This window comes from Melanerpes formicivorus, unplaced genomic scaffold (genome assembly GCF_026170545.1).
Source record: "Melanerpes formicivorus ecotype bairdi unplaced genomic scaffold, bMelFor1.0.p_v2 SCAF_474, whole genome shotgun sequence".
In the NCBI taxonomy this organism is placed as follows: domain Eukaryota; kingdom Metazoa; phylum Chordata; class Aves; order Piciformes; family Picidae; genus Melanerpes; species Melanerpes formicivorus.
Genome location: NW_027142826.1, coordinates 80,741 through 107,607, shown reverse-complemented (window position 1 = coordinate 107,607; position 26,867 = coordinate 80,741). Strand labels below are relative to the sequence as shown.

The window sequence follows — 26,867 nt, the reverse complement described above, 5'->3', positions numbered from 1 at the left end:
GGACAGGGCTCTGGGCAGCCTGATCTAGTAGGGGATGTCCCTGCTGACTGCAGAGGGGGTTGGTTTGGATGACCTTCGGAGGTCCCTTCCAACCCAGACCATTCTATGATTGTGTATAAGGATAGGCCAAAATAATAGGAATGAGGATAAGACAATGCAGATCTTAAGATACTGTGCTAGAGTTAAGTGGAGAGGTGTAAGATCAGTGTCCTAGAAATCTGTCTTGGAAGGTCATGAAGTATTTAGATGTTAGCCCAGCATTGCTGCTCGATGCAGTTCTCTGTGCTCATCTCTGTGCTCATCTCACTTTGCTGTTTGAGTTGGTCTTTACTCTTCAGTCCTACTGAAACTGTGGTGAACAGAAGAGCTTTTCCTCTCCAGAATGAGTGTTTCTTTTAAAAAGGGATTGCTGATGAAGGGTGCCAGCAAATGTTTCACTAACTTACCTAAACTTCAGCCTTTTGCTGCAATGATAACTTGAAGGAGAACTGTAGAGAATGAATGAATCCTGACATGCCATTTCAAAGTTTTACATAATGACTCTCCAGGATCAGTGGGAAGTCCTGAATTTAAACAAACCAGCAAGGCTCCTCATTTGCTTTTCTTTCTATGGTTATGACCATGAGCCAGCAATGTGCTCTTGTGGCCGGGAAGGCCGAAGCCATTCTGCTGCGGATTAGAAGGGCTGTGACCAGTAGGTCAAGAGAGGTTCTTCTCCCTCTGTGCTCTGCATTGCTGAGGCTGCATCTGGAATATTGTGTCCAGTTCTGGGTCCCTCAGTTCAAGAAGGACCTCAGGGAACTGCTTAGAAGAGTCCAGCACAGAGCCACAAGGATGATGAGGGGAATGGAACATCTTCTGTACAAGGAAAGACTGAGGGAACTGAGGGCTCCTTAGCTTGGAGAAGAGGAGACTGAGAGGTGACCTTATCAAAGCTTATATATATGTAAAGGGTGAGTTCCCAGAGGCTGGAGCCAGGCTCTTCTTGGTGGTGCCCAATGCCAGCAGTATGGGCAGTGGGTGGAAGCTGAGGCATGGGAAGTTCCATGTAAATATGAGGAAAATGTTCTTCCCTGTGAGGATGACAGAGCCCTGGAGCAGGCTGCCCAGGGGGGTTGTGGGGTCTCCCTCTCTGGAGATACTCAAAACTCACCTGGATGTGTTCCTGTGTGATCTGCTCTAGGTGCTTCTGCCCTGGCAGGGGGGTTGGACTGGATGAGCTTTCGAGGTTCCTTCCAGCCCTTAACATTCTGTGATTCTTAATTTTGTTTTGTTTTGTTCCCCCCCCCCTGTTTTGTCAATGATATTGGGCATTTTAGTATAGCACCAAGGCAGGGTAGGATGAGGGGGAAGAAGTAGAAAGTCGTTGATCACTTTGAATCCAAATAGATTGAAACACATGCAGCAAAACAGATGGAGTTATGAGAATCTGGGTGTTAAAAAGGAGTAAGAAAAGAAAGCCTCCTGTGAGTTTGAGGAGCAGGCAGCAGCAGGAGGTGCCAATGGAGGAATGCTGCTGAGAGGAGGAGTTCCTGGTGCTATCCTGCAGCAGTCTCCTTGCCCTGCGTTCAAAGAAGGCTCTGAGGGTGGTGTGCTGAAATGGCAAACTTGTGTGCTGAAGCTTGTGTGTGGTTGCAATCATCTTGTTTTCATAGGAGCCAGGAGCCTTTACAGTTTAGCTTGGGGTTTGCCAGGGGTGGGTTTTGTTGTTGCTGCTGTTGTTGCTGTTTTGTTGCTTTGGGGTTTTTTTTGCTTCTTTGTTGTTGTTTTTTTTTTTCCTTTGGAAGGGGCTAAAGAGAGCAAAGGAGCATCCATTTATTACTACATTTTAATCATCATCCTGACAGCAAGCTCCTTTAACAAAAACATTGAGGCAAAACTCCACCTGTTAGCATAAGCAAAGTTACAAACTGGGTTCTGCAGCCTCACCTCTCCCATTCATAGCTTGCTCTCCCTAATTGCAGCCGGTGGCACCAAACTCTCCGCACGGCGAGCGGCTTCTTGGATCTCCTTCGCTGTTGTCTTTTAACTCTGGTATGGTCTGTTTGCACTGCTGCTTTTTCATCCTCCTAGTACTTAAGCACCTTCAATATTAATTTTTCTTAATAATCACTGCCAAGTGGATAAAGGGCAAGGATTATGAGTGACCTCAGTTGAGTTTGCTTTGCTAGTGAAATGCCTGCTCTCCAGAACGCGCTCGCTGTTTGGAGCTGAATGGCTAAATCTCTCTTTGTGAGAGTGTGCAGGGCAAGGGCCTTCCAGGACGAGGGAAAGAAGAGGAGTCGATGTGAAGGATGGTGGCACACATGGGCAGGCAAAGGAGAGTGTTTCATGCCCATTTTGCTGTATTTTTCAGGGGTTTCTTCCTGTTTTGCTGAACACTCACAGCCCTTTAAACTGCTGTATTTCCACAGGAGGAACATTCCAGCTCTGGCACCTCTTACATCTGGTCTGTCTCCAAAAATTGAAGTGACTTAGTCAGTCTCTGCTGATGGAGAGAAGTTTGAATTTGTCTTTTTCTTCCCAAATAATTATAAAGCAAAGAGGTCTTTTCTTGTGACCATTTGGGGGAGTGAGCCTCTTGGAGCTGACCACACTCAGTAATTACTAGTTCAGGGCCAATGCTTTATTTTGGTGCTGCATCTCTTCTGTGCATGTGAGGTCTGGTACATGGGAGTCCCATGTTCCAGAAACCTAAGTTTTGTTTTCCAACTGAAAGAACTTGGCTCGGTGGGAGTGAAGATATGCTAGCCAAAATCAACAGAAGGTCAAAGTATGGGCTATTTTAAGGCCTAAGCAGGATACTAGGATTCTTAAATCATATAGAATTTGCCACCATGGATTACATCATGGCTCTGAAGATGCAAGGTTTGCCACATCAGATAAAGTGGTTATCCATTTGATCTGTTGCATTAGCTAGTTCCAAGATGGGCAGTATTGGGCTGCCAGCACAAACCAATTGCAGTGCTACTTAAGCTTCCCTCACCTATCTTCTAGAAGGAATAAAATCACAATGAAACACTCCTCATTTCACCCAGTAGCATTTTCCCTACGTGTGGTAAGTTGGTTCCTGTGTTTATTAGTTTAAGAAAGATGTTGAGTTGCTGGAAGGTGTCCAGAGAAGGGCAAGAAAGCTGGGGAGGGGTCTGGAGCACAGCCCTGTGAGGAGAGGCTGAGGGAGCTGGGGTTGCTTAGCCTGGAGAAGAGGAAGCACAGGGGAGACCTTATTGCTCTCTACAACTCCATGCAGGGAGGTTGTAGCCAGGTAGGGGTTGGTCTCTTCTCCCAGGCAACCAGCACCAGAGCAAGAGGACACAGTCTCAAGGTGCACCAGGGGAGGTTTAGGCTGGAGGTGAGGAAGAGATTATTCCCAGCAAGAGAGCTTGGCCATTGGGATGTGCTGCCCAGGGAGGTGGTGGAGTCACCATCACTGGAGGTGTTTAAGAAGAGCCTGGCTGAGGCACTTGGTGCCATGGTTTAGTTGATGAGATGGTGTTGGGGGACAGGTTGGACTGGATGGTCTTGAAGGTCTTTTCCAACCTGGTGAATTCTGTATTCTGAAAGTCTCCTGGGTTCTGGAGCAAGCAGCAGCTCTGTCTTTAGAGAGATATTTAAAAGACCAAGCTGAAGCAAAGTTTGCAGCCAAAGGACCTGGGAGTGCTGGTGGACAACAAGTTCTGCATGGGACAGCAATGTGCCCTGGAGGCCAAGAAGGCCAATGGGATCCTGGGGTGTATTGAGAGGAGTGTGTCCAGCAGATCCAGGGAGGTTCTCCACCCCCTCTACTCTGCTCTGGTGAGGTCACACCAGGAATATTGCATCCAGTTCTGGGCTCCCCAGTTCAAGAGGGACAGGGATCTGCTGGAGAGACTCTAAGGGAGGGCTACAAAGATGCTGAAGGGACTGCAGCACTGCCTGGGGAGGAGAGGCTGAGAGCCCTGGGGCTGTTTAATCTGGAGAGGAGACGACGGAAAAGGGATCTGATCAATGTCTATCAATAGCTGAGGGCTGGGGGTCAGGAGGGAGGGGACAGGCTCTGCTCACTTGTGCCCTGTGATAGGACAAGGCGCAATGGGTATAAACCACAACACATGAGGTTCCACCTCAATGTGAGGAGGAACTTCTTGACAGCACTGGAGCAGGCTGCCCAGAGAGGTTGTGAAGTCTCCTTCTCTGGAGCCTTTCAAAACCCACCTGGATTCATTCCTGTGTGACCTGTGCTGGATTCTATGGTCTGCTGTGGCAGGGGGGTTGGACTCAAAGATCTTTTGAGGTCCCTTCCAACTCCTAACATCCTGTGATCCTGTGAACTCACTATGCTTGACAGAATTGTTGAAAGAGATGAATGAATAATAAAGGAGGAATAACCCTGATTTTGAGTTACCCATCTGTCAGTGAGTTTGCAGTTCTTATATACCTCTGAACCTCTCAGGTTGGGGTTTTGTTTGTTTTAAATAGTGGTTTTTAGCAAGAAGTTTGTCATATAAAATGCCTTAAATTATGTTAATGCCCTTTGGTTATGTTTTCTTCTCTCTACTTGTAGGTCTGAGAGCAAGACATACAGAGGATCTAGCAGTGAGGCAGCTGATGGTTTAAAAGGTCACTTTTTCATTTGGAAAGAGTAAGTGCAAGAGATCAGTTTACAGCCAAGGCACCTTTGCTTCTCCCTACCTCTTTTGAGGCCAGCTATGATTTGGGGATTTTCCCTCCCTGATTTCTAAAAGGTATGTGCCTAGGAATTAATGAGTGCAGAAAACACCCTCCCCAGTTAATGTTTGAGTCTGTAAACAGAGCATGCAGAGCTAAGTTAGTGCCGGTTTTCAGATGGGCTTTACAACCCTGAGCTGATTTTAGTGGGACAACCAGTTAGGAGCAAAAGGAGGAGCGTGGTTGCAGCTTGTCCATGTGGCCTTTCTTACTCAAGGGCAACCTGTGTGGTGTTCACAGTCTCACAGTATCACCAAGGTTGGAAGAGACCTTGAGGATCATCGAGTTCAACCTGTCACCACAGACCTCATGACTAAACCATGGCACCAAGTGCCACGTCCAATCTCTTGAACACCTCCAGGGATGGTGACTCCACCACCTCCCTGGGCAGCACATCCCAATGACTAATGACTCTCTCAGTGAAGAACTTTCTCCTCACCTTGAGCCTAAACCTCCCCTGGCACAGCTTGAGACTGTGTCCTCTTCTTCTGGTGCAGGTTGCCTGGGAGAAGAGACCAACCCCTTCCTGGCTACAACCACCTTTCAGGTAGTTGTAGAGGGCAATGAGGTCACCCCTGAGCCTCCTCTTCTCCAGGCTAAGCAACCCCAGCTCCCTCAGCCTCTCCTCACAGGGCTGTGTTCCAAACCCCTCACCAACTTTGTTGCTCTTCTCTGGACACCTTCAAGTGTCTCAATGTCCTTCTTAAACTGAGGGGCCCAGAACTGGACACAGTACTCAAGATGTGGCCTAACCAGTGCAGAGTACAGGGGCACGATGACTTCCCTGCTCCTGCTGGCCACACTATTCCTAATGCAGGCCAGGATGCCCTTGGCCTTCTTGGCCACCTGGGCACACTGCTGGCTCATATTCAGGTGGCTGTCGATCAGCACCCCCAGGTCCCTCTCTGTTTGGCAGCTCTGCAGCCACTCTGACCCCATCCTGTATCTCTGCATGGGGTTGGCGTGGCCAAAGTGCAGCACTCAGCACTTGGACTTGTTGAATGCCATCCCATTGGACACCTTTCCCAGCCTAAGGAGACTGCAGAGTTGCAAATGCTGGAATCTCTACAAGATTTTGGCTGTGTCTTGCTGACTGTATTTACATTGATGCCTTCCTTGACTTCTGAGAGGTTATCTTAACTCGTTGCCATTGTTTAATCCTGTGAGGGAAAGAGACATGTTTTACTTTACCAAGCCAAGTAATAAATCTCACTGAAGATGTGCCAGTTCCTAATTTCCAGTCCTGTTGGGATTAAGGTTTAGATAAACTCTGGTCCTGGTTTGTCTTGCCTGGGACTGCATTACCTTGCAGTACAGTAGTGCATGTGTTAGGGAGAAGCAGAAAGTGCTTTCCATTCCCCCTCCATGCATGACTGCACCCAACCACCACTGATGCTTCATGAAGGGGAACGTACAGCTCCTAAATCTGACATTGTAGACACAACTGAAAAGATTAACTTTTAGGGTTGTGACTGTGAAAATGCCTACTTCTCTTTGTATGTTTAAGTTTGGGTAAATATTTTGCAATCTGGGAAGATTCAAGAAAATTCCAAAGAGAGTAAACAGGCAACTTGTAACTGGGAACAACTGTGGGCAGAATTGTGCTATTGGTTTACAGTTCGAAGAAGTACAGTGCTGTAGATGTGTGTGCTTTCTTTTTATCCTTTAAAAGCTCTGTTTAGATCATTTAAGAATCATTCTTAGGTAACTGGAGCAGGCCTTTTTACTCAAGGTAAGGCTTTAGAGCCCTGCTTGAAAAAGATCAGGGTAAATATTAGTGCAAACACTAGGTACTGCATTAGTGTAGCTTGCTTGTGAAAATGTTTTAATGTTATTAATTTAATAATACCTATCTGCAAGATTTTAGGCCTTCCACTGTCTGAAGGTCTTCCACTATCTATCCACTATCTGCTGTGGAGTTTTTCAGTCCCTCCTGCCTAGGACACTGGGTCAATGAGTGGATTAGGAAGAAATTCTTTACAGAGGGGGTGGTGAGACACTGCAACAGGTTGCCCAGCGAGGCTGTGGATGCCTCCTCCCTGGAGCAGCCTGGGCAGCAGCAAGGTGTCCCTGTCCATGGCAGGGGCTTTTGAACTAGGTGATATTTAGGTTCTTTTCCAACCAACACCATTCTATGAGTCACAGAATGGCTCAGGTTGGAAGGGAGCTCAGAGCTCATCTGCTCCAAGCTCCCCAGGGACACCTCTCAGCTACACTCAGCTGCTCAAGGCCTCAGCCAGCCTGGCCTGAAACACCCCCAGCAAGGAGGCAGCCACAGCTTCCCTGGGCAGCCTGGGCCACACTCTCACCACCCTCGCACTGAACTTCTTCCTCAGCTCCACTCTAACCCTGCTCTGCCTCAGCTTCAAACCATTCCCCCTTGGCCTGGCTCAGACCCCCCTCAGCAAAAGTCTCTCTGCAGCCTTCCTGCAGGATCCCTTCAGGTCTTAGGAGTCTGGGGTGCTCTAGGTGATACAGGTGTTGGGCAGAAGGTTGGACATGATGAACTTAGATGTCTTTTCCAACCTTAATTTATCTATAACTGTAGCCATGTGTCTGAGCTTCAGCTGAGGGCAAAGCCAGTGGCACACCTGCACTGGGGTGCATGAGGAGAGGCTGCTGGATCTGTCTCAGCATGGTGCTGGCTCCCAGGACAGGCTGATCACCTGCACCTTATTTATGCTCATCCTTACTCCTAAATTTTCAGGGAACAAGGATACTGAGGCCAGGGAGGTGGTGGAGTCACCATCACTGGAAGTGTTTAGGAAGAGCCTGGATGAGGCCCTTGGTGCCATGGTTGAGTTGATTGGATGGTGCTGGGTGATAGGTTGGACCTGGTGATCTCCAAGGTCTTTTCCAACCTGGTTCATTCTTTATTCTGTATTCTATTCTTTATTCTTTAAGGGGGCTGCAAGAAAGCTGGGGGGGGGGGGGGCTTTTTTAGGGTGTCAGGGAGTGATAGGGCTAGGGGGAATGGATCCAAGCTAGGGGAGGGCAGATTTAGATTGAAAGTCAAGAAGAAGTTCTTCCCCATGAGGGTGGTGAGAGACTGACACAAGTTGCCCAGGGAAGAGGTAGAAGTCTCATCCCTGGAAGTTTTTGAGGCCAGGTTGGATGTGGCTGTGGCAACCTGCTGTAGTGTGAGGTGTCCCTGCCCCTGGCAGGGAGATTGGAACTGGCTGATCCTTGAGGTCCCTTCCAACCCTGACAATTCTGTGATTCTGTGAAGATATGTGAGTTGAACTTTCTGCTCCTTCTTTCCTTTCTCTTGTTCCTGAAGATTGTAGCAGAGAATTTGGTAAACTAAGTAAATCCTGGTATATAGTGGAATTTTCAGAAACCTGGGCTGTGATTCTCCCCTCAGCTGGCTCTGGCACTTGCTGGGCTCTCTGCTGAGCTGCTTGGGTGTGCTAAGCCAACAAAAATCTAACTTGCCCAAAAAACATAGTTAAATAATACCAACTAGATGGGGTAGGAACATCACAAACCCAGAGCCTGTGCATGCTGCAGAGGGATAGGTCTTCAATACAGCTGTGTGCAAGATCAAGAAAGTTTTATGGCCTAAGGGCAAATAAAGTATAAGGAGGATGTATGACTTGCTGGAAGTTCCTGATACCAAATACAAATTCTCTGCACAGCAGAGAATCTTTGTGTTTAGTATGTGTATGCAAAGGATCATATCTAGCAAGCAGGTCAGAGGTACAGTCCTTCTGCACCTTTGGGAAATACAAGGCTTAGTTTTAAGTTAGAGAGCAGTGGTTAATTATTTCCTTTTTTTTAATGTCTTATGTCAGTGCTCTCAAAAAGCTCTGCTGAGGCCATATGAAGGGAGGCTGAGAGAGCTGGGGGTGTTTAGCCTGGAAAGAGGAGGCTCAGGGGAGACCTTATTGCTGTCTGCAGCTACCTGAAGGGAGGCTGTAGCCAGGCGGGAGTTGGTCTCTTCTCCCAGAGAGAGGGAACAGAACCAGAACAAGAGGACACAGTCTCAGGCTGTGCCAGGGGAGGTTTAGGCTGGATGTGAGGAAGAAATTCTTCCCAGAAAGAGAGATTGGCCTTTGGAATGTGCTGCCCAGGGAGGTGGTGGGGTCCCCATCATTAGAAGTGTTTAAAAATGAGGCACTCAGTGCCGTGGTTTAGCTGATTAGATGGTGTTGGGTGATAGGTTGGACTCAGTGATCTCAGAGGTCTTTTCCAACCTGGTTAATTCTGTATTCTATTCTGTATTCTGTCATCTTTTTATGTTAACTAGAGTTGCTTTATTGGTTCAGATATGAAGTACCCATTTGTCCAGCATCCTGTTTCTGACAGTAAGTAGTAAATTCTGACAGCCAATAGGAAATCTACAGGGAGGAGAATAGTAAGAAGGAGCATTTTGTGGTCATTTCCCAAGACCTTTCTAAATATCTGCAGCTTGAGACCTGTTTTTTGAGCTGGATGTGACATTTCTGAGTTTAAGTGTTCTTTGTGGAGCTTGCATCTGTCCAGTTACTTTCTGAATGATTAAATTTGGGAACTTACTCCCACAGGAGATTGTATCATAGTATCACAGTATCAGTCAGGGTTGGAAGGGACCACAAGGATCATCTAGTTCCAACCCCCCTGCCATGGGCAGGGACACCCCACACTACATCAGCCTGGCCAGAGCCTCAGCCAGCCTGGGCTTAAACACCTCCAGGGACGGGGCCTCGACCACCTCCCTGGACAACCCATTCCAGGGCTTCACCACTCTCATGGGGAAGAACTTCCTCCTCACATCTAGCCTGAATCTCCCCACCTTCAGCTTCATTCCATTCCCCCTAGTCCTATCACTACCTGAGATCCTGAGAAGTCCTTCCCCAGCCTTCCTGTAGGCCACAATGGTTGAACTATATACCATGTGCTAAAAGTGGTTACCTGTAGTCATTTGAACCTGTCCCTTAATGGTGTCAACTGCTGCTCTCTAATGCTTGCATCTGGAAAATAGTTACTGTTTGTCTCCTCCATGTCACCTATAATTCTGTACTCAACCAAACAGGGACCTTAGGTGGTCCCTTTTTTTCCAGGCTGAGCAATCCAAGTAGCATATTTCTAGTTTGAGTCTGTATTCTTTGACATTACTACACCTGTAGGTGCACTGTGGATTCATTTTTCTTTTGGTTCTTTTAGGTCTTTCCAAACAGTTCTTTTTCATTTGCTTTATGCTAGCTGTTGAGCTGGTGTTTCCATTGAACTGCATGACTGCTTGCCTGATCACAGCCTGTTAGGGGCTGGAAGGGACCTCTGGAGATCTTCCAGTCCGACTCCCCTGCCAGAGCAGGAGCACAGAATCCAGCACAGGTCACACAGGAACATGTCCAGATGGGTCTTGAAAGTCTCCAGAGAAGGAGACTCCACAACCTCTCTGGGCAGGTTCTTCCAGTGCTCTGTCACCCTTACAGTGAAGAAGTTCCTCCTCATGTTGAAGTGGAACTTCTGTGCTGGAGTCTCCATCCATTGCGCCTTGACCTGTCCTGGGGTGCAGGTGAGAAGGGGCTGCAGTGGTCTCAAACAAGTTTGCATAGGCTTCTGAAAGACTGATGAGAAATGCTAATAATGAGAAAGCATTTCTCTGAGAATTTCTCCTTTCTCTTGAGTTTAAGCAGCAGTGTCAAAGGAAGCACCAAGTGCTCATTTGGCAGTTTTACAAAATGAGAATGGAGGCTGCCAACTGTTAGCCTGATCTAAGCAGAAGTTGGTTTTGGTGTTGCATGAGAGTGGACAGCTAGTATGAGAGTAGTCTGAGAGGTGGCAGGAAAGTGAACCAGGCAATTTATGGTTAGTATTGGTATAGATTGAATATTGTGTCCAGTTCTGTGCCCCTCAGGTCAAGAAGGACCTCAGGGATCTGCTTGAAAGAGTCCAGCACAGAGCCACAAAAATGATGAAGGGAGTGGAACATCTTCCTTATGAGAAGAGCCTGAGGGAGCTGAGGGCTCTGTAGCTTGGAGAGGAGGAGCCTGAGAGGTGACCTCATCCATGTTGCTAAAGATGTGCAGGGTGAGTGCCCAGAGGCTGGAGCCAGGCTCTGCTGGGGGATGCCCAATGCCAGCACAAGGGTGGAAGCTGAGGCAGAGGAAGTTCCATGGAAACAGGAGGAAGTCTTTTTTTTCCCTGTGAGGGTGCCAGAGCCCTGGAAGAGGCTGCCCAGGGGGGTTGTGGAGTGTCCTTCTCTGCAGATATACAAGACCCACCTGGATGTGTGATCTGCTCTAAGTGATCCTGCTCTGGCAGGGGGCTTGGACTGGATGAGCTTTGGAGGTCCCTTCCAGTCCCTGAAATTCTGTGGTTCTGTGATACTCAGTAGGATATGCAAGAAGGAGTTAAGCAAAGTAAGCTGAATGTGTTCTTCTGTTTGTCTGCTGTGGTCCATTGGGGTGTGTGCTAGGGGTGATAGAAGCTTTGCCTCTGTCATTTCCATGCACTAAATTGGGTAAGGAGTGAGTGGAGAATGAGTGGAGAATGAGTGGAGTCCCCAGTGTGCCTGGCTACATTGCAGAAAAGGACACCAGATCCTTTTCTTCCAAGACCCAGACAGCCACTGAAAGGCTGTGGAATTTCAAAGAGATTGGTTTGTCGTCTGAAACTCCACTGATGATCCATCCTGGCTTTGAAGACCTCCCTTGATATCACACTCCCAAAATAATACCAGAAAAAAGGTATTTTTGTTAGTTTGCTAACTGACATCTTAAAACCAAGGAACATTTACCTTTGTATGTCTTCTTCTAGTTCTAGGTCAAATGATTAGTTCTGTGCCAAGACAGTATGACACTTTGAGTATGACAGAAGCCCTGATGCTGCAGCAGAGGCTGGGAACATTAATGGCCAAATCTAGGTGAGTGGTTTTGAGTTTTGCCAGTCATTTGATACTGAGTGCAAATAAGGTCATGATGTTATAACAACATGAAGAAACTGTGTTATTCCATCCCATAATCCTGTGTTCTGCTGCTCTCTACTTCTGTTTCCACTTTGTTGAAGTATTTGGGGAGGTATAAGACTGGGCTTTATTAAGTGCAAGCATCTGTGCCTGAAGGGTGCTAAAAGTGTCCACAACTCTAACTGCTATAGGGACCAGACTTTGATCCTGCAAATGTATATAATGATTGTTATTCTCCTTTGCAGCTATTGTCACCTGATGCTATTCTTAGCACTGACTTCTCAGGGTAAATATGGTAGCATCAGTAGGCTTACAAGATCAGCATCTCAACATTACTGTAGAATAGAATAGAATTAACCAGGTTGGAAAAGACCTCTGAGATCATCCAGTCCAACCTGTCCCCCAACACCATCTCATCAACTAAGCCATGGCCCCAAGTGCCTCGTTCAGTCTCTTCTTAAACACTTCCAGGGATAGTCACTCCACCACCTCCCTGGGCAGCACATTCCAAGGGCCAATTATTCTTTCTGTGAAGAACTTTCTCCTCACCTCCAGCCTAAACCTCCCCTGGCACAGCTTGAGACTCAGCTTTATGCTGAGTTGGGGGAAAAAAAGCTCTTTCAAAATAAAGCATGTTTCATGTTATGGCCAGAAATTACATTCTAGAATCCATGGGTTTGGCTGTACATGTGGCACTGCCTCTTTCTGACTGGACTGATCCAAGCCATGCTGTCAGCCTTTCTTTTAAGTTCTGGGTTTCACTGCTGGAGGGGTTTGTGGTTGGATTTTTACAGATTTGAATGCCTAAACTGCCTGCTTCCCCAACACAAAAGTGAGGCACACAAAACTCGGGGCTGAGATAAAGAGAGAAGAGTTTAATCATAGAATTGTCAGGGTTGGAAGTGACCTCAAAGATTATGCAATTCAACCCCCCTGCCATGGGCAGGGACACATCACACTACAGCACACATCCAGCCTGGCTGCAAACACCTCCAGGGATGAGGCTGCCACCACCTCCCTGGGCAACCTGTGCCAGTCTCTCACCACCCTCATGGGGAACAACTTCTTCCTAACATCCAATCTCAATCTACCCATTTCTAGTTTTTTTCCATTCCCCCCAGTCCTGTCACTCCCTGACACCCTTGAAGTCCCTCACCTGGCCCTTCTTCCCCTCAAACCCCAGAGCACCTGGGCTCTGTTGGAGTCTCCTCCCACCCCAGGTGTGGCCACTTGGCCCTCTCTGCCCACTCTCCTTTTTAATCCCTGCCAGGAGAGGCAGCAGCCCCAAGCTGAGCCCTTCTGGGCTGAGGCTCCTCCTCTCATCTCTGGTGAGTGCCCCTGGTGCACACTGGGTGATGGTGGTGGTGACAACAAAGGCCGGGGGGCCTGGTGGCCCCCCGGCTGTTAGGGACAAGATTGATGACTACTCCAACACCATCCCTGGGTGCTGGCTGGGCCTCCTCACTGGGGCTGAGTTCTTCTGTGTGGTATCTTGGCTGGTGAGGGTCTTGCCCCTGGCTCTGGGATGGGTGCAGAAAGGCTACTGGTGGAGCAGGAGCTGCTTAGGCAGGGTGAAGGCATGTGTACAGGGAGCAGGAGCTGCTTTGGGAAGATGAAGGAGAGGGGTGGTAAGAGAGCAGGAGCTGCTTTGGCTAGATAAAGGAGGGGGGTGGTAGGGGGGCAGGAGCTGCTTTGGGAAGATGAAGGGCTGTGGGTGAGGGGGAAAGCAGGGGAGTTAAACCAGCTGAACTCTAGAGGCCACTTCCAAGTCTGGTGATTCTGTGGCTGTATGATCTAGTTCCAACCCCCTTGCCATGGGCAGGGACACCTTCCATCAGACCAAGTCAGCATCTTTCAGGGCTTATTGTTGTTTTTACTGCACATAAGAATCAAAACATCATATGGGAACTGATGGATTTTTGGGTTTGAAGCCACCTTATTTTGAAAAGAAAGTCTTCTGTCTGACATAAGAAATGAAATGATTACATGAAACTGAACCGTGAATAAAAATCACTGGCATAAGAACCACTTAAAATCCACTGCATTTGTGGAAGGGGTTTGGCTATTTCAGTGCTATTGCTCAGCAAAAGTTAGTCTTTGTCTGAAGTGCAGGTAGTGGAAACACTGAAGTAAATTCATGACTCAAAGATGAGCTGCCTTACAAAATATGTTAAACTCTGGCTTTCTAGAAAGACAATTCCATAATCCATGCCTCATTTTGCAGCCTGATTCAATAAATTCTGATTCAGAAAAAGGGTAAGAAGGATACTTTAGGAGAGTTGGGCTGGATGATCTTCAGAGGTCCTTTCCAACCCCTACACCACTCCCTGATTCTGTGACAGGCATTTGTTAATAGCTGGCTTTGTTTCCAAACACACTGAAATACGTGGAAGTAAATAATCTTGTGTCTGCTGATGGAACTTATTTCCCCAGAAATGTTAATTTAAAGGTGATTATTTCAGCAGCTACCTTCCCTGTAGGGCTTTGGCCAGCAGATCCCTCAAGTGATCAAAGTCTGCGTGCCTAAGATCCAGGGTTGCAAGCTTGGGATACATCCCCCTAATTGTATTGAGGATCTTCAATTCTGTTGCTTCATGGTCACTGCAGCCAAGGTTATCCCTGAGCCTCACACTGGTGACCAGTTCTTCCCTATGGGTGAGAATAAGGTCCAGCATAGCACCTTTTCTCGTTGGTTCCCCTACCATTTGGAGGAGGAAGCTGTCATCTATGCATTCCAGGAGCATCCTGGATTGCTGGTGCCTTGCTGTGTTGTCCCCCCAGCAGAAGTCAGGGTGGTTGAAATCCCCCATGAGGACCAGGGCTTGTGAATGTGAAGCCACTTCTGTTTGCCTGTGGAGTGCCTCATCTGCTTGGTCCTGCTGGTCAGGTGGCCTGTAGCTGACCCCTACAGTAACATCACCTTCCCCTGTCTGTCATAAGCACAATGTGGAATTACCTTAGCTAATAATCTAACTAATAATATAATGGATGATTACCTTAGCTTAGCCTATTTGCTGCAGCAGCACAGTGAAATACATGATGGGGGGGGGGGGGGGGGGGGAGGGGAGAGGGGGAGGGGGAAACCCAGCATGAAACAGAAAACCCAAAGCAGCTGCTAGCTTTCCCACCACCATGCCAGCACCCAAGAACCCAGAACCAGCAAGTGGAACAGGAAGCCTCCCATGTAGCAATCTGAACTTCAAGACTTGTCATACTTTGCTCCAGTCAGCACTTTGATTTGTGAAGCTGGCCTGGCTGCAGCATGGCATGAATAACAGCAGCAGCAGGTTCCAATCAGTGCATGACAGGCAGCATCTCTTTTGAGTGGCTTTTCTGGGCAAGAAGAGAGGAAGAGTTAGGTGCTCTCTATTGTATTCCTTGCATCTTACTTTCTCAGGAGACTGAAGTGCTACTTGGATACTACTGCTGCATGCTGTGGTGGGTTGAAACTTCCCCCCAACATTAACTTTGCCAGACTAACTCAGTTGGAAGCAAATGAAAGCTGTATTTACAGGCAATACTACAATCTACAATGGAATGCAATGAGTATGTACAAAGCATACAGGATTTACAATATTTACAGAGATTTACAATCAACAAACAACACAAGAACCCACCTGCCCCCCCTCAACCCCCTGCCCAAAAGGGAGAAAGGAGCAGAGAAAAAGTAGTGGTTAGGCCTCACCAAAACAATGCAGCCAAGCAGATTAGCATCTCTTCAGAGCACGAAGTGAGCAGAGATGATAGAATCAATAAGGTTGGAAAAGACCTCAGAGATCATAAAGTCCAACCTAATACCTAACACCTCCTGACAACTAAACCATGGCTCCAAGTGCCCCATCCAATCCCTTTTTGAACACCTCCAGTGATGGTGACTCCACCACCTCCCTGGGCAACACATTCCAGTGGCCAATCTCTCTTTCTGGGAAGAACTCTCTCCTCACCTCCAGCCTAAACATCCCCTGGCACAGCTTAAGACTGTGTCCTCTTGTTCTGGTGCTGGTTGCCTGGGATAAGAGACCAACTCTCACCTGGCTACAGCCTCCTTTCAGGTAGTTGTAGACAGCAATAAGGTCACACCTGAGACTCCTCCTCTCCAGGCTAAGCAACCCCAGCTCCCTCAGCCTCTCCTCATAGGGCTGTGCTCTAGACCCCTCCCCAGCCTCATTGGTCAGAAGAGGGAAGATTGTTTTGGTACAGCCATTCTTGTAGCAGATATTTCTCCAGTGAAATTGTTTAGAATTTACTTTGGTTTTCCTTTTCACACCTAGTAGTGATTTATTTACCTTCTATTTTACTGCTTAAAACCTGTAACACAATTTTAAAGGCACAGCCTAAAACTCCCACACATGCCAATACCAATCCCTCTCCAGAAAGCAAGTCCCAGTTTTGTTAAGGTGACATCAGATTTTTTCCCCCCCCTCCCCTTTTCATAGGAAAAGCCATCCAATTCTCTCATCTTCTTGACTCCCCTCTTGTTGACTTTCTAGCTCTCTTCCAGGATTTTACCAAACAGAGAAAAGGCTTTACATGAAAATACCAAAATTGTCAGATACTTATTTTCACTTCCCATAACTTGACCATCCTGTTCCACCCATCCTGTTCCATGTTAGTTGAGTATTTTACTAGCTTTTAACAAATTCATTGGTGCAACACAAACTAACCTGAAGAGAACTTAATGATAGAACTGAAGGAGTTGGGGTTGTGCAGTCTGGAGAAGAGAAGGCTCCCAGGAGACCTCATTGTGGCCTTCCAGTATCTGAAGGGGGCTACAGGAAGGCTGGGGAGGGACTGCTCAGGAAATCAGATAGTGATAGGACTAGGGGGAATGGAATGAAGCTGGAGGTGGGGAGATTGAGGCTGGAGGTGAGGAGGAAGTTCTTCCCCATGAGAGTGGTGAAGCCCTGGAATGGGTTGTCCAGGGAGGTGGTTGGGGCCCTGTCCCTGGAGGTGTTTAAGCCCAGGCTGGCTGAGGCTCTGGGCAGGCTGATGTAGTGTGGGGTGTCCCTGCCCATGGCAGGGGGGTTGGAACTAGATGATCCTTGTGGTCCCTTGTGACCCTGACTGATACTATCATAGTAGTATCATGGTGAAGAAGATACTATGATACTATGAAATCAAAAAAGCAAGTTATAAAATACTTGTGTGCGTGTGGTGAGGTTTTTTCCCTTCCTCTGACTTCAGTTGCATAGCTTTAGGTACATTGCTATATGGGAAGTATGTCAAAGTGGAAGCACAGAGCTTTGCTGCACAGCTGCCAGCACAGGGCTGCCTCTAGGCCTGGAATGCCTCCACCCTCTGTTGCCAGCCAGCCCTGGAGCTGTTGAAGCCAGGGCAGCCTTTCAGGATTGCCATGTGGGCTCTTTGTGTTGAACTGTGCCTGGTGAACTCCTACAGCCCAGGGCTTGTATGGGCGTCGCTAGGGCTGTGCCAGGGAGTGCTCATTCAGACAGAACTGGAATCCAGGTAGTGCCTTGTGTAAAGACCCTGGTTCAGGAGGTGAGAATCATACCCAGTAAGTTTGTTGGGTTTTGTTTTCCCCCAAGCTGCTGCCATGGGAATTAAAGTGACAAATCAAACAGTGCTGTTTGGGAGTAACCTCCAGCTGAGTTATTGGTAAGGCTTTAAGAGCTCCGTGTAGCCACTCCTCAATGCCAAATCTAATGTAGCTGTTGAAAAAATATTTGTAATATTTATGTTGTGGGGTTTTTGCTTTCAACTTTGGACTGCAACATTCATCATGAAGAACTGTAGTCTCAGAGAGCAATTGTTCTGGGTTGTCTTGTTGATAATACTCGATTTTCACTTCAACTAAATGCTCATTTTTGTTGGGTTTTCTCCCCCTCCCTTTCAGAGATCACAGGGTGTTCTGAAGAAGTCATGGGTAGCTGTTGTAGCTGTCCAGATAAAGACACTGTCCCAGATAACCATCGAAACAAGTTTAAGGTAAGCAACTGACATGCTGTGCTGTGAATTGTTTTGGTGCTTCCTTGCAGAGCTAGGTCTGTGAAGGGAAAGCATTTGAATGAGAATAGGGTGAGAATTACCGAACATTTAAAGCCCTGCAGAGTTGCAGGTGTCTGTGGCTACAGGCTTCTCTTGCTCCTTTGAGAATCGCTCTCTTAGCAGCAGTGACAGGATTTTTCTAGACAGGGCAGGCTGTTTTCTGACAGTTTAGATCATCAGGAAGCAGAAGAGGCCCTGTTCTCTTTGATCCATCACCACTTCAGCTGTTAGGGCCCAAGTAAACACTGTCACCCCTGGGAGGTTATGGAATTCAGGAAGCAAGTTGTAAGCATAAGGGAAGAACTGTTGCAGAAGTGTGACTATGAACTTGGATGCAAAGTCAGCAATGGAGAATTGTAGGACTGCCTCATTTCATTTGAGGATTACTACTGATTATAGCTCTTGGAGAACTTTTGTCCTGAACTTCAAAGAAACTTTATTTATAAACATGCTTCTGTCATTTACATCCCTGGAATTTGTAAGCTTGTGAACACTTGTTCATGTGCTTCACCTGCTTACCAGGAAGCTGCTGAAGTCAGGGAATTTAGGTAAACATACCTTTGCATAGTCACACAAAGTCAGATTGGCTTCTGTGCCCCAAACTGCCTCTGTGAGTCGAGAAAGGAATGTAATGCTTCCAGAGTGAAAAAATGACTCATCTGTTGCCTCAGGGCAGAGAGCTTTGAAGCCATGGGAATTTCTGGAAGTGTTTAATATCAATACAAAAAGATGAGGAATCAAATAGTTCTCTGTCTTCTGGCTTTTTATGCATTTGACATCACACTTTGTGTTCCTAGTTCCCATTTTTCTCCTTGCAGGATTTCTCTGTTGTTTGTGTGGGTTGCTGGTGGAGCAGCGGGGGGGAAGATGAAAGAAAGTAATTTGTAAAATGAAGAAAGTTGGCATAAGCCTCAGTGACAGATGAAACTATTCCTAATTCTTTTCAGCTGGCTAAATTTCCAGTTGAAAATGTCTCTTTAAGGAGTGATATTAATTGGTACCATAGGGAAGATTGGGGGGTTTGGCAGCAAGAAGAAATCCTACTCAAAGCAGCATTGTGGGATAAAAATACCTGTGGAGGAAAATATACATTGTCTGAGTCCCACGAAGGATCTGGATGACCTCAAACTGGTTGAAAAGCAGAAAGAATAAGAGTTTCAGCTTTGTACACATGTTTTCCTGCAAGGTAGCCAGAGACTATTTGAATTGGGTTTTGACTTTAAGATGGCAGGAAAAACATCAATCTAAACCAGTCTGGTGATTCAGCATGGTGCAAGGCAATACAGGTATTTGAGGGAAGCTTCACCTTGGAGCCCCTTATCATTTCTCATTCCTTTTTCCTTTTCCCCCCTGTGGGTGGGGTTATGTGACAAAGCAAATTACTGTTGTTTGGTTGGTTTTTTTTAATAGAAATGGCTCTCTGAAAGATTCAATTATCTGAGGGATACCTTATCTGAGTGTAAAAACTTAAATAGGCACAGAAAGCCAGTTAGAGTAAAAAAAAAGCCAGAAACTATTACATGCTCACAGGACGTTAGGGCTCGGAAGGGACCTCTGGAGATATTCCAGTCCAACCCCCTGCCAGAGCAGGATCACAGCATCCAGCACAGGTCACACAGGAACACATCCAGACAGGGCTGGGAAGGCTCCAGAGAAGGAGACTCCACAACCTCTCTGGGCAGCCTCTTCCAGTGCTCTAAGACCCTTACAGCAAAGAAGTTCTTCCTCATTTTGAGGTGGAACCTCCTGTGCTGGAGTTTCCATCCATTGCCCCTTGTCCTATCCCAGGGCACAAATGAGCAGAGGCTGTACCTGTCCCTTCCTTCCTGACCCCAAGCCCTCAGCTATTGATAGACATTGATCAAATCCCTCTCAGTCTTCTCCTCTCCAGACTAAACAGCCCCAGGGCTCTCAGCCTCTCCTCCCCAGGCAGTGCTGCAGTCCTTTCAGCATCCTTGTAGCCCTCCATTGGACTCTCTCCAGTCCCTCTTGAAATGGAGAGCCCAGAGCTGGATGCAGTTAACTGAGTGGAAATACTACCACAGGCACATAAAGACAGTTGAGGAAAAACCAGGAAATACTAATCTTACCTATGTTAAATTTCTCATGGGATTTTTCAATAGTGTCATGCAGACTCATTCATATTGCTTTCAAACATGCTCTCTTTTAATTCTGAGTTGAGTGAGCCAGTTCTTAGTGTGCTGGGTTTTTTCCCCCAAAACCTTTTACCTTGGGGATTATAACTAATGTGACAGAGCAGATAGAGTGCATCAGAGAAGTATTACATTTATTACTAATGGTATCCTTGCACCCTGTGATAGGACAAGGGGAGATGGAGGGAAAGCACAGTGGAGGAAGTTCCACCTCAATGTGAGGAAGAACTTCTTTATTGTAAGGGTAACAGAGCCCTGGAGCAGGCTGCCCAGAGAGGTGGTGGAGTCTCCTTCTCTGGAGACTTTCCAGCCCAGTCTGGATGTGTTCCTGTGTCCTGTACTCAGCACTGGTTAGGCTGCACCTTGAGTACTGTACACAATTCTGGACCCCTCAATTTAAGAAGGATATTGAGATGCTTGAACGTGTCCAGAGAAGGGCAGTGAGGCTGGGGAGAGGTCTTGGGCATGAGTCCTGTGAGGAGAGGCTGAGGGAGCTGGGGTTGTTTAGCCTGGAGAAGAGAAGGCTCAGGGGAGAGCTTGTTGCTCTCTACAACTCTCTGAAGGGTGGTTCTAGGCAGGTGGGGGTTGGTCTCTTCTCCCATGCAGCCAGCACCAGAACAAGAGGACACAGTCTCAAGCTGCACCAGGGGAGATTTAGGCTGATGTTGGGAAGAAATTCTTCATAGAAAGAGAGCTTGGCCATTGGGATGTGCTGCCCAGGGAGGTGGTGGAGTCACCATCCCTGGAGGTGTTTAGGAAGAGCCTGGCTGAGGCACTTGGTGCCATGGTTTAGTTGATGAGATGGTGTTGGGTGATAGATTGGACTTGATGACCTCTGAGGTCTTATCCAACCTTATTCTATGACTTGTGCTTGATTCTGTGGCCCTGCTCTTGGTAGGGGGGTTTGGACTCATAGATCTCCAGAGGGCCTGTGATGCTGTGGTGGTCAAAAAAGTACTTACCTAATGCTATTTAACTTCTGCTTTCTAGGTTATTAATGTGGATGATGATGGCAATGAGCTGGGTTCTGGCATAATGGAGCTTACAGACACAGAACTGATTTTGTACACCCGTAAGAGGGACTCTGTCAAATGGCACTACCTCTGTCTCCGGCGCTATGGCTATGACTCCAATCTCTTCTCCTTTGAAAGTGGCCGAAGGTGTCAAACTGGACAAGGTATTTGGAGTTTTTGTGTATAAAACTGTTGTTTGATGTTTAAAAAGAAGCATCCTAGCCTGTCCTTTGGCAAGGGTTGTAAAGGCTGTAGTTAAACTTGTGAAGGTGTTTTCTGTAGGGGGGGGGGAAAAACACAGCACCCTATGAGGAATGGTCTTACGGTAAGATGAGGATTTGAGTTGCATAGTTTGGGGCATTTTAAGTCTGGAGCATTAGATGCTTGCATGTGTGGATGCATTTGGTCAACTTAGGAGATGGTTTTGGTAGGAACATCTTTCTACCTCAGAGGCTGACTTTCAGAGAGGGGCAGTGGAACCTGGATGGAACCTGGAGAAGAGGAGGCTCAGTGGAGACCTTATTGCTCTCTACAACCACCTGAAAGGAGATTGTAGCCAGGTGGGGGTTGGTCTCTTCTCCCAGGCAATCAGTGGCTGAACAAGAGGACACAGTCTCAAGCTGTGCCAGGGGAGGTTTAGGCTTGAGGTGAGGAGAAAGCTCTTCCCAGAAAGAGAGATTGGCTGTTGGAATGTGCTGCCCAGGGAGGTGGTGGAGTCCCCATCACTGGAGGTGTTCAAAAGAGGCTTGGATGTGGCATGCCAAGCCATGGTTCTAGTTGTCATGAAGTGTTAGGTAATAGGGTGGACTTGATGATCTCTGAGGTCTTTTCCAACCTGATTGGTTCTGTGATTCTATGAACTATGGAGAAATCTCCTCAGAAGGCAGGGAATCCTCTGTTTTTAGAGTTTTGAGAGATTGGAGCACTATTACTGACTTCTGCAACACAGTCGTGTTTCATCCTCTTCTGAAACCTGTGGCCGGTTGACGTTGCCCCCTTAAGAAAGGGAATATGGTGGACGGAAGTTGGTAAACGGAAGGAATAGTCTAAACTAATTTCATTGGATGAGTGGGAGGAAGCACTTCTGAGCTGGGACTATACTGGACATTTCCAGCACTTCTCAGTCAGTCTTGCTTCCGCCTCTTCTCCGTGCAGCAGCTTTCTGTGCTGGGCTTTCTGCCAAGGCCTCGGCCTTGAAAACCAGATAACAGGCCTGTATACTAACTCCCTTCCAATTAACACAAACAGCTTCTAACTTTTTTTTCCTCTCTTTCTCTTTCTATCCCATTCTGGGGAAAGGGGGGGAGAGAGGGGAGAGCGGAGGTGGGGAACCCCCTCTGTCCAGAGGGGGGTCACTCTCATTTCTGTGTTACTCTGTTGTATATCTTTGTATATATTGTAGATATTGTAAATTTGTAAATAATCCCCTGCAAACCCTACATCGCTTTGTAAATATAGCTCCACTGCTTTGCTAATTCAGCTTGCGAGTTTTTTTTCTTTTCCCTTCAATTTTTTTTCCCTTTTACTTTACAAGGGGGAAGGGAGGAGGCTTCTTGGCCTTACCTTCCATCCCACCACATTTTTTTTTATTGGCGTACCCAACGTGCGGCAGATAATTAGTTTAATTTATTACTTGATTGATTTAGTGTTTTCTAGCTGAATTAGCAAACATGAAGGTATTGTGGTTTGTGGAGCGATTATTCTTTTCAATTTTTGGGGCTCTGGTTTACAGGTATTGTTTGGGTTTGATTTTGGATTACCTGGGTAAATATTTGGTGCGGACAATTTATATGTGGGTTATGTATAGAGTTAAATTATGGTATGGAAAATGTATTAATTTATTATGGCCAGTGAGATACAGGAATGTTACCTCCACCACTCTCCCAATTGAGATAAAGAGTTTTAAGATTCCGCCTGAGGAGACAGTAACTTTAGGTGATGCCTGGGATCCAAAGGTGATTTATCTCATGTCTATAATTCTGCTGCTGGTGATAATTATCGTGTATCTCCTGATCTCTTTGCGGCGAGAGAGAAAGGTGTCCAGGGCGTGTTTTGTTATTAAAACTAGATCAAAAAGAAAACGCCGTGGCTCTCGATCAGTCCCAGAGTCATCTAGTGACGAGGACTGTGGAGAACCCGTGTCAGTCAAAAAGAAGGCTAAAAAGTTAATTGGTAAAGCAGCTCTAAATGACTTTTCTGCTGATTCTAGCAAGCAGCCAAGGGCATCGGCTGGTATCAACATGGCACCTACTCCTTCTCCCACTCCTTCTCCTTCTTCTTCTCCGTCGGCCATTAATGGAGCAACGTCACTTCCACCCACTCCCTCGGTGGGACCGGAAGTCACTGCCCCAGCAGCTGATTTATCTCAGGACCTGTCAGCTTCCATTAAGGTGGCTGTAAATTCAAACACAGCTCCAGTTAAGGTGGCTCCTTTAAAGACTAGAGCTGGAAAGGGCAAAGATGGAGAAGAAGAGGAGGAGACTGATCCTGGTGAGGGGCCCTCTACTCTAAAAGATCCTGCTCAGGAGGAAGAGAAGGTTTGTTTTAAAGATCTAGCTAACCTAGTGAGATCAAAGCAGGATAGAGATGAAGCTAGGAAAGCAGCTGGCAAAGGTGGTTCTCAGCTTAAAGAGATCCTTAGGAGAATGACAGCAGGATTTTATGGGCAAAGAATTCAGGGAGATGAAGATGAAGATGATATTACAGACTGTTCGTCACCACGGGAGGAATTGAGAAATGTCCGTAAAGATTTCACCAGGGCAGATAAGGAGCCAGTTCTAGCTTGGCTTAGTAGATGTTATGATACAGGTGCTTCAGCTCTAACAGTTGGAGACAAGTCAGCAGCTCAGTTAGGAACTCTCTCAAGGGACAATGGAATAGATAGACATCTAGGCGAAGCTCTCGGTAAGGTTAATCTGTGGATACGCCTTTTAATAGCGGTTGCCCTGAGATACCCTTCCCGAGATGATCTTCCCTGGAATCCTAAACCCTGGACTACCATAGATGAGGGAATTAAGCGCTTGAGAGAATTTGCTGTTAGAGAGCTACTCTATGGTGAACATGAAACTCTGAATCCTGATGACATTCCTGTGGGTATTGGTCTTGCTAAAAAGATCATCAAACTTGCTCCTTCTAATTATGCAAACATTCTGGCAAGCAGAATTGTGTCAAGAAGTTATGGTGGAGCTTCTCCTACGGTTGGCCAATTCAGTGATCAAATGAGACAATTGGAGGATAGCATGACACGTGGTTCTTTGGTTTCAGCCATTGAAACTCTGTCTGGAAAAATCGAGAATTGTATGAAGGATCTGAAAAATGAATTTAGAAATTCCATATCCCAATTGGCACAAAGGGATAATTTCAATTCTTCCTCCAGGTGGGTACAAGTCTCATCTGTGAGGAATACACGTCCTCCAAGGAGGTCATTCCAAAACAGGACATTCCAAAACAGGTCATTCCAAAACAGACCACCAAGGCAATCACGTAGAACTATTTGGATAACTCTGCGTGATCAGTTTGGTGAGAACATGAACCGCTGGGATGGCCAACCAACTTCTAATCTTTTCAGGAGACTGAGGGAATTGCAAAGTGGCAGAACCCAAGGTAGCAATACCAGAAGGGTAGCTGTTACTTCCACAGTTCCCCAGAACGACTCTTATGGCTCCAACAGTGGCTCCAGTTATAACATGCAAAGTTATAACCCTGCAAACTATGTGCAATGCACATGTGCGCATGTTCCCCATAACTAGGGGTGCCCTGCCTCCCGCCAGGGGGAGGAGAGGGATAACAGAGATAATAGAATCTATTGGGATGTGTACATCCAGTGGCCTGGCACTTCACAATTTCGGAAGTACAGGGCCTTGGTTGACACAGGAGCTCAGTGCACCATAATACCATCAAATTATCAGGGATCAGAGTCTATAACTATTCTGGGAGTCACTGGTGGATCTCAAGAGTTAAGTAAGATAGAGGTTAATATAAGTTTAACTGGTAAACAATGGAGGAAGCATACAGTTGTGACCGGACCTGACGCACCTTGTATTTTGGGAATTGATTTTCTGAGAGAAGGGCGTTTCAAAGACCCTAGAGGTTACAAATGGGCTTTTGGAGTAGCTTCAATAGAAATTGATGGACAAAAATTGAAGCTATCTGCCAGACCTGAGCTTTCTGATGAATCTGCAGTTGTGGGACAACATAAGATACAGGACGTTAAATTGCCGGTTGCTTCTCAGACTGTGCATCACAGACAATACAGAACCAACCGTGACTCTTTGTTGCCCATTCAGAATCTGATTCGTCAGTTGGAGAGTCAGAAAGTCGTCAGCAAAACTCATTCACCTTTCAACAGTCCAGTGTGGCCTGTGCGGAAGCAGAATGGAGACTGGCGTCTGACGGTAGACTACCGAGCCCTGAATGAAGTGACACCACCTATGAGTGCAGCAGTACCAGACATGATGGAGCTACAGTATGAGCTGGAATCCAAAGAGGCCAAATGGTATGCTACCATAGACATTGCTAATGCATTTTTCTCTATTCCCATAGCAGAGGAATGCAGGCCTCAGTTTGCTTTCACCTGGAGAGGAATCCAGTACACTTTCAACAGGCTGCCAATGGGCTGGATCCACAGCTCAAGCATCTGTCATGCAGTGATCCACGATGCTCTGGAGAAGGGCGGTGCTCCAGAACACATCCAGTTCATCGATGATATCATCGTCTGGGGTAAAACTGCTGAGGAAGTCTTCAAGAAAGGTAACAAAATCATTGACATTCTTCTGAATGCAGGTTTTGCCATCAAGCGAGACAAGGTGAAAGGACCTACCACAGAGATTCAATTTCTGGGAGTGAAGTGGCAGGATGGACGCCGACACATTCCAGTGGATGTGGTAAATAGAGTCTCTACCATGGCAAGTCCCACAAACAAGCAAGAGAGCCTACGTTTCTTGGGGATAGTGGGATTTTGGAGACTGCACATTCCTGGATACAGTCAGATTGTGAAACCTCTGTATGATGTGACTCGAAAGAGAAACCATTTCCACTGGGGACCTGAACAACAAGCAGCCTTTGACCAGATAAAGCAAGAGGTGATTCAAGCAATGGGTCTGGGACCTGTCCGAGATGGTCCAGACATTAAGAACATTTTGTACACGGCTGCAAGTGACAATGGTCCAACCTGGTGCTTGTGGCAAAAAGCTCCAGGTGAGACACGTGGACGACCTCTTGGTTTCTGGAGTCGAGGTTACAGAGGTTCAGAGGCTAACTATACTCCAACAGAGAAAGAAATCTTAGCTGCCTATGAAGGAGTGAAAGCATCTTCTGAAGTGATTGGAACTGAATCACAACTTCTCTTAGCTCCCAGATTACCAGTTTTGAATTGGATGTTCAAAGGCAAAGGATCCACACCACATCATGCCACAGACTCAACCTGGTCTAAGTGGATGGCTCTGATAACACAGAGAGCTCGAATGGGAAATCTTGAAAGACCTGGTCTAGTGGAGGTGATCTCAAGTTGGCCTGAAGGCATCAACTGTGCCAAACCTCCAGAGGAGAAAGTAACTCGTGCTGAGGAAGCTCCTCCTTACAATGACCTTTCTGATGATGAAAAGAAATATGCTCTGTTCACAGATGGTTCCTGTCGTCTTGTTGGAAACAGGCGAAGGTGGAAGTCTGCAGTGTGGAGTCCAACACGCCGAGTTGCAGAGGCGAAAGATGGAGAAGGAGAATCCAGTCAGTTCGCAGAGGTAAAAGCTGTCCAGCTAGCTCTCGACGTAGCTGAACGTGAGAGATGGCCAAAGCTTTATCTCTACACCGACTCATGGATGGTAGCCAATGCTCTATGGGGTTGGCTAAAGAACTGGAAAAAGAGTGGTTGGCAGAGAAAAGGAAAACCCATTTGGGCAGCCAACCTATGGCAGGACATTGCTGATCGAATCGAGAGAATTCCAGTGAAAGTGAGACACATCGATGCTCACATTCCTAAGAGCAAAGCTACTGAGGAACAGCAACACAACCATCAGGCAGATCTAGCTGCAAGAGTTTCTCAAGTAGACATGGACTCTAATCTTGATCTCGACTGGAAACACCGAGGTGAGATATTCT

At 46.9% G+C, this 26,867-nt stretch overlaps 1 protein-coding gene across 2 annotated transcripts in view; it reads left to right on the top strand.

Moving 5' to 3' along the window:
- The first annotated feature begins 4,541 nt into the window (after positions 1 to 4,541).
- Positions 4,542 to 26,867, top strand: part of FRS2 (fibroblast growth factor receptor substrate 2) — a 43,103-nt gene continuing 20,777 nt past the window's right edge. The window contains exons 1-4 of one of the 2 annotated variants that reach the window (XM_068170623.1): positions 4,542 to 4,621; positions 11,452 to 11,557; positions 17,454 to 17,545; positions 20,749 to 20,935. In XM_068170623.1, the coding sequence (XP_068026724.1) occupies positions 17,480 to 17,545; positions 20,749 to 20,935 (253 nt within the window). In that variant the 5' untranslated portion in view covers positions 4,542 to 4,621; positions 11,452 to 11,557; positions 17,454 to 17,479. Of the gene's footprint in view, positions 4,725 to 11,451; positions 11,558 to 17,453; positions 17,546 to 20,748; positions 20,936 to 26,867 lie in introns of both variants that reach the window. The other variant, XM_068170622.1, reaches the window with a different exon arrangement.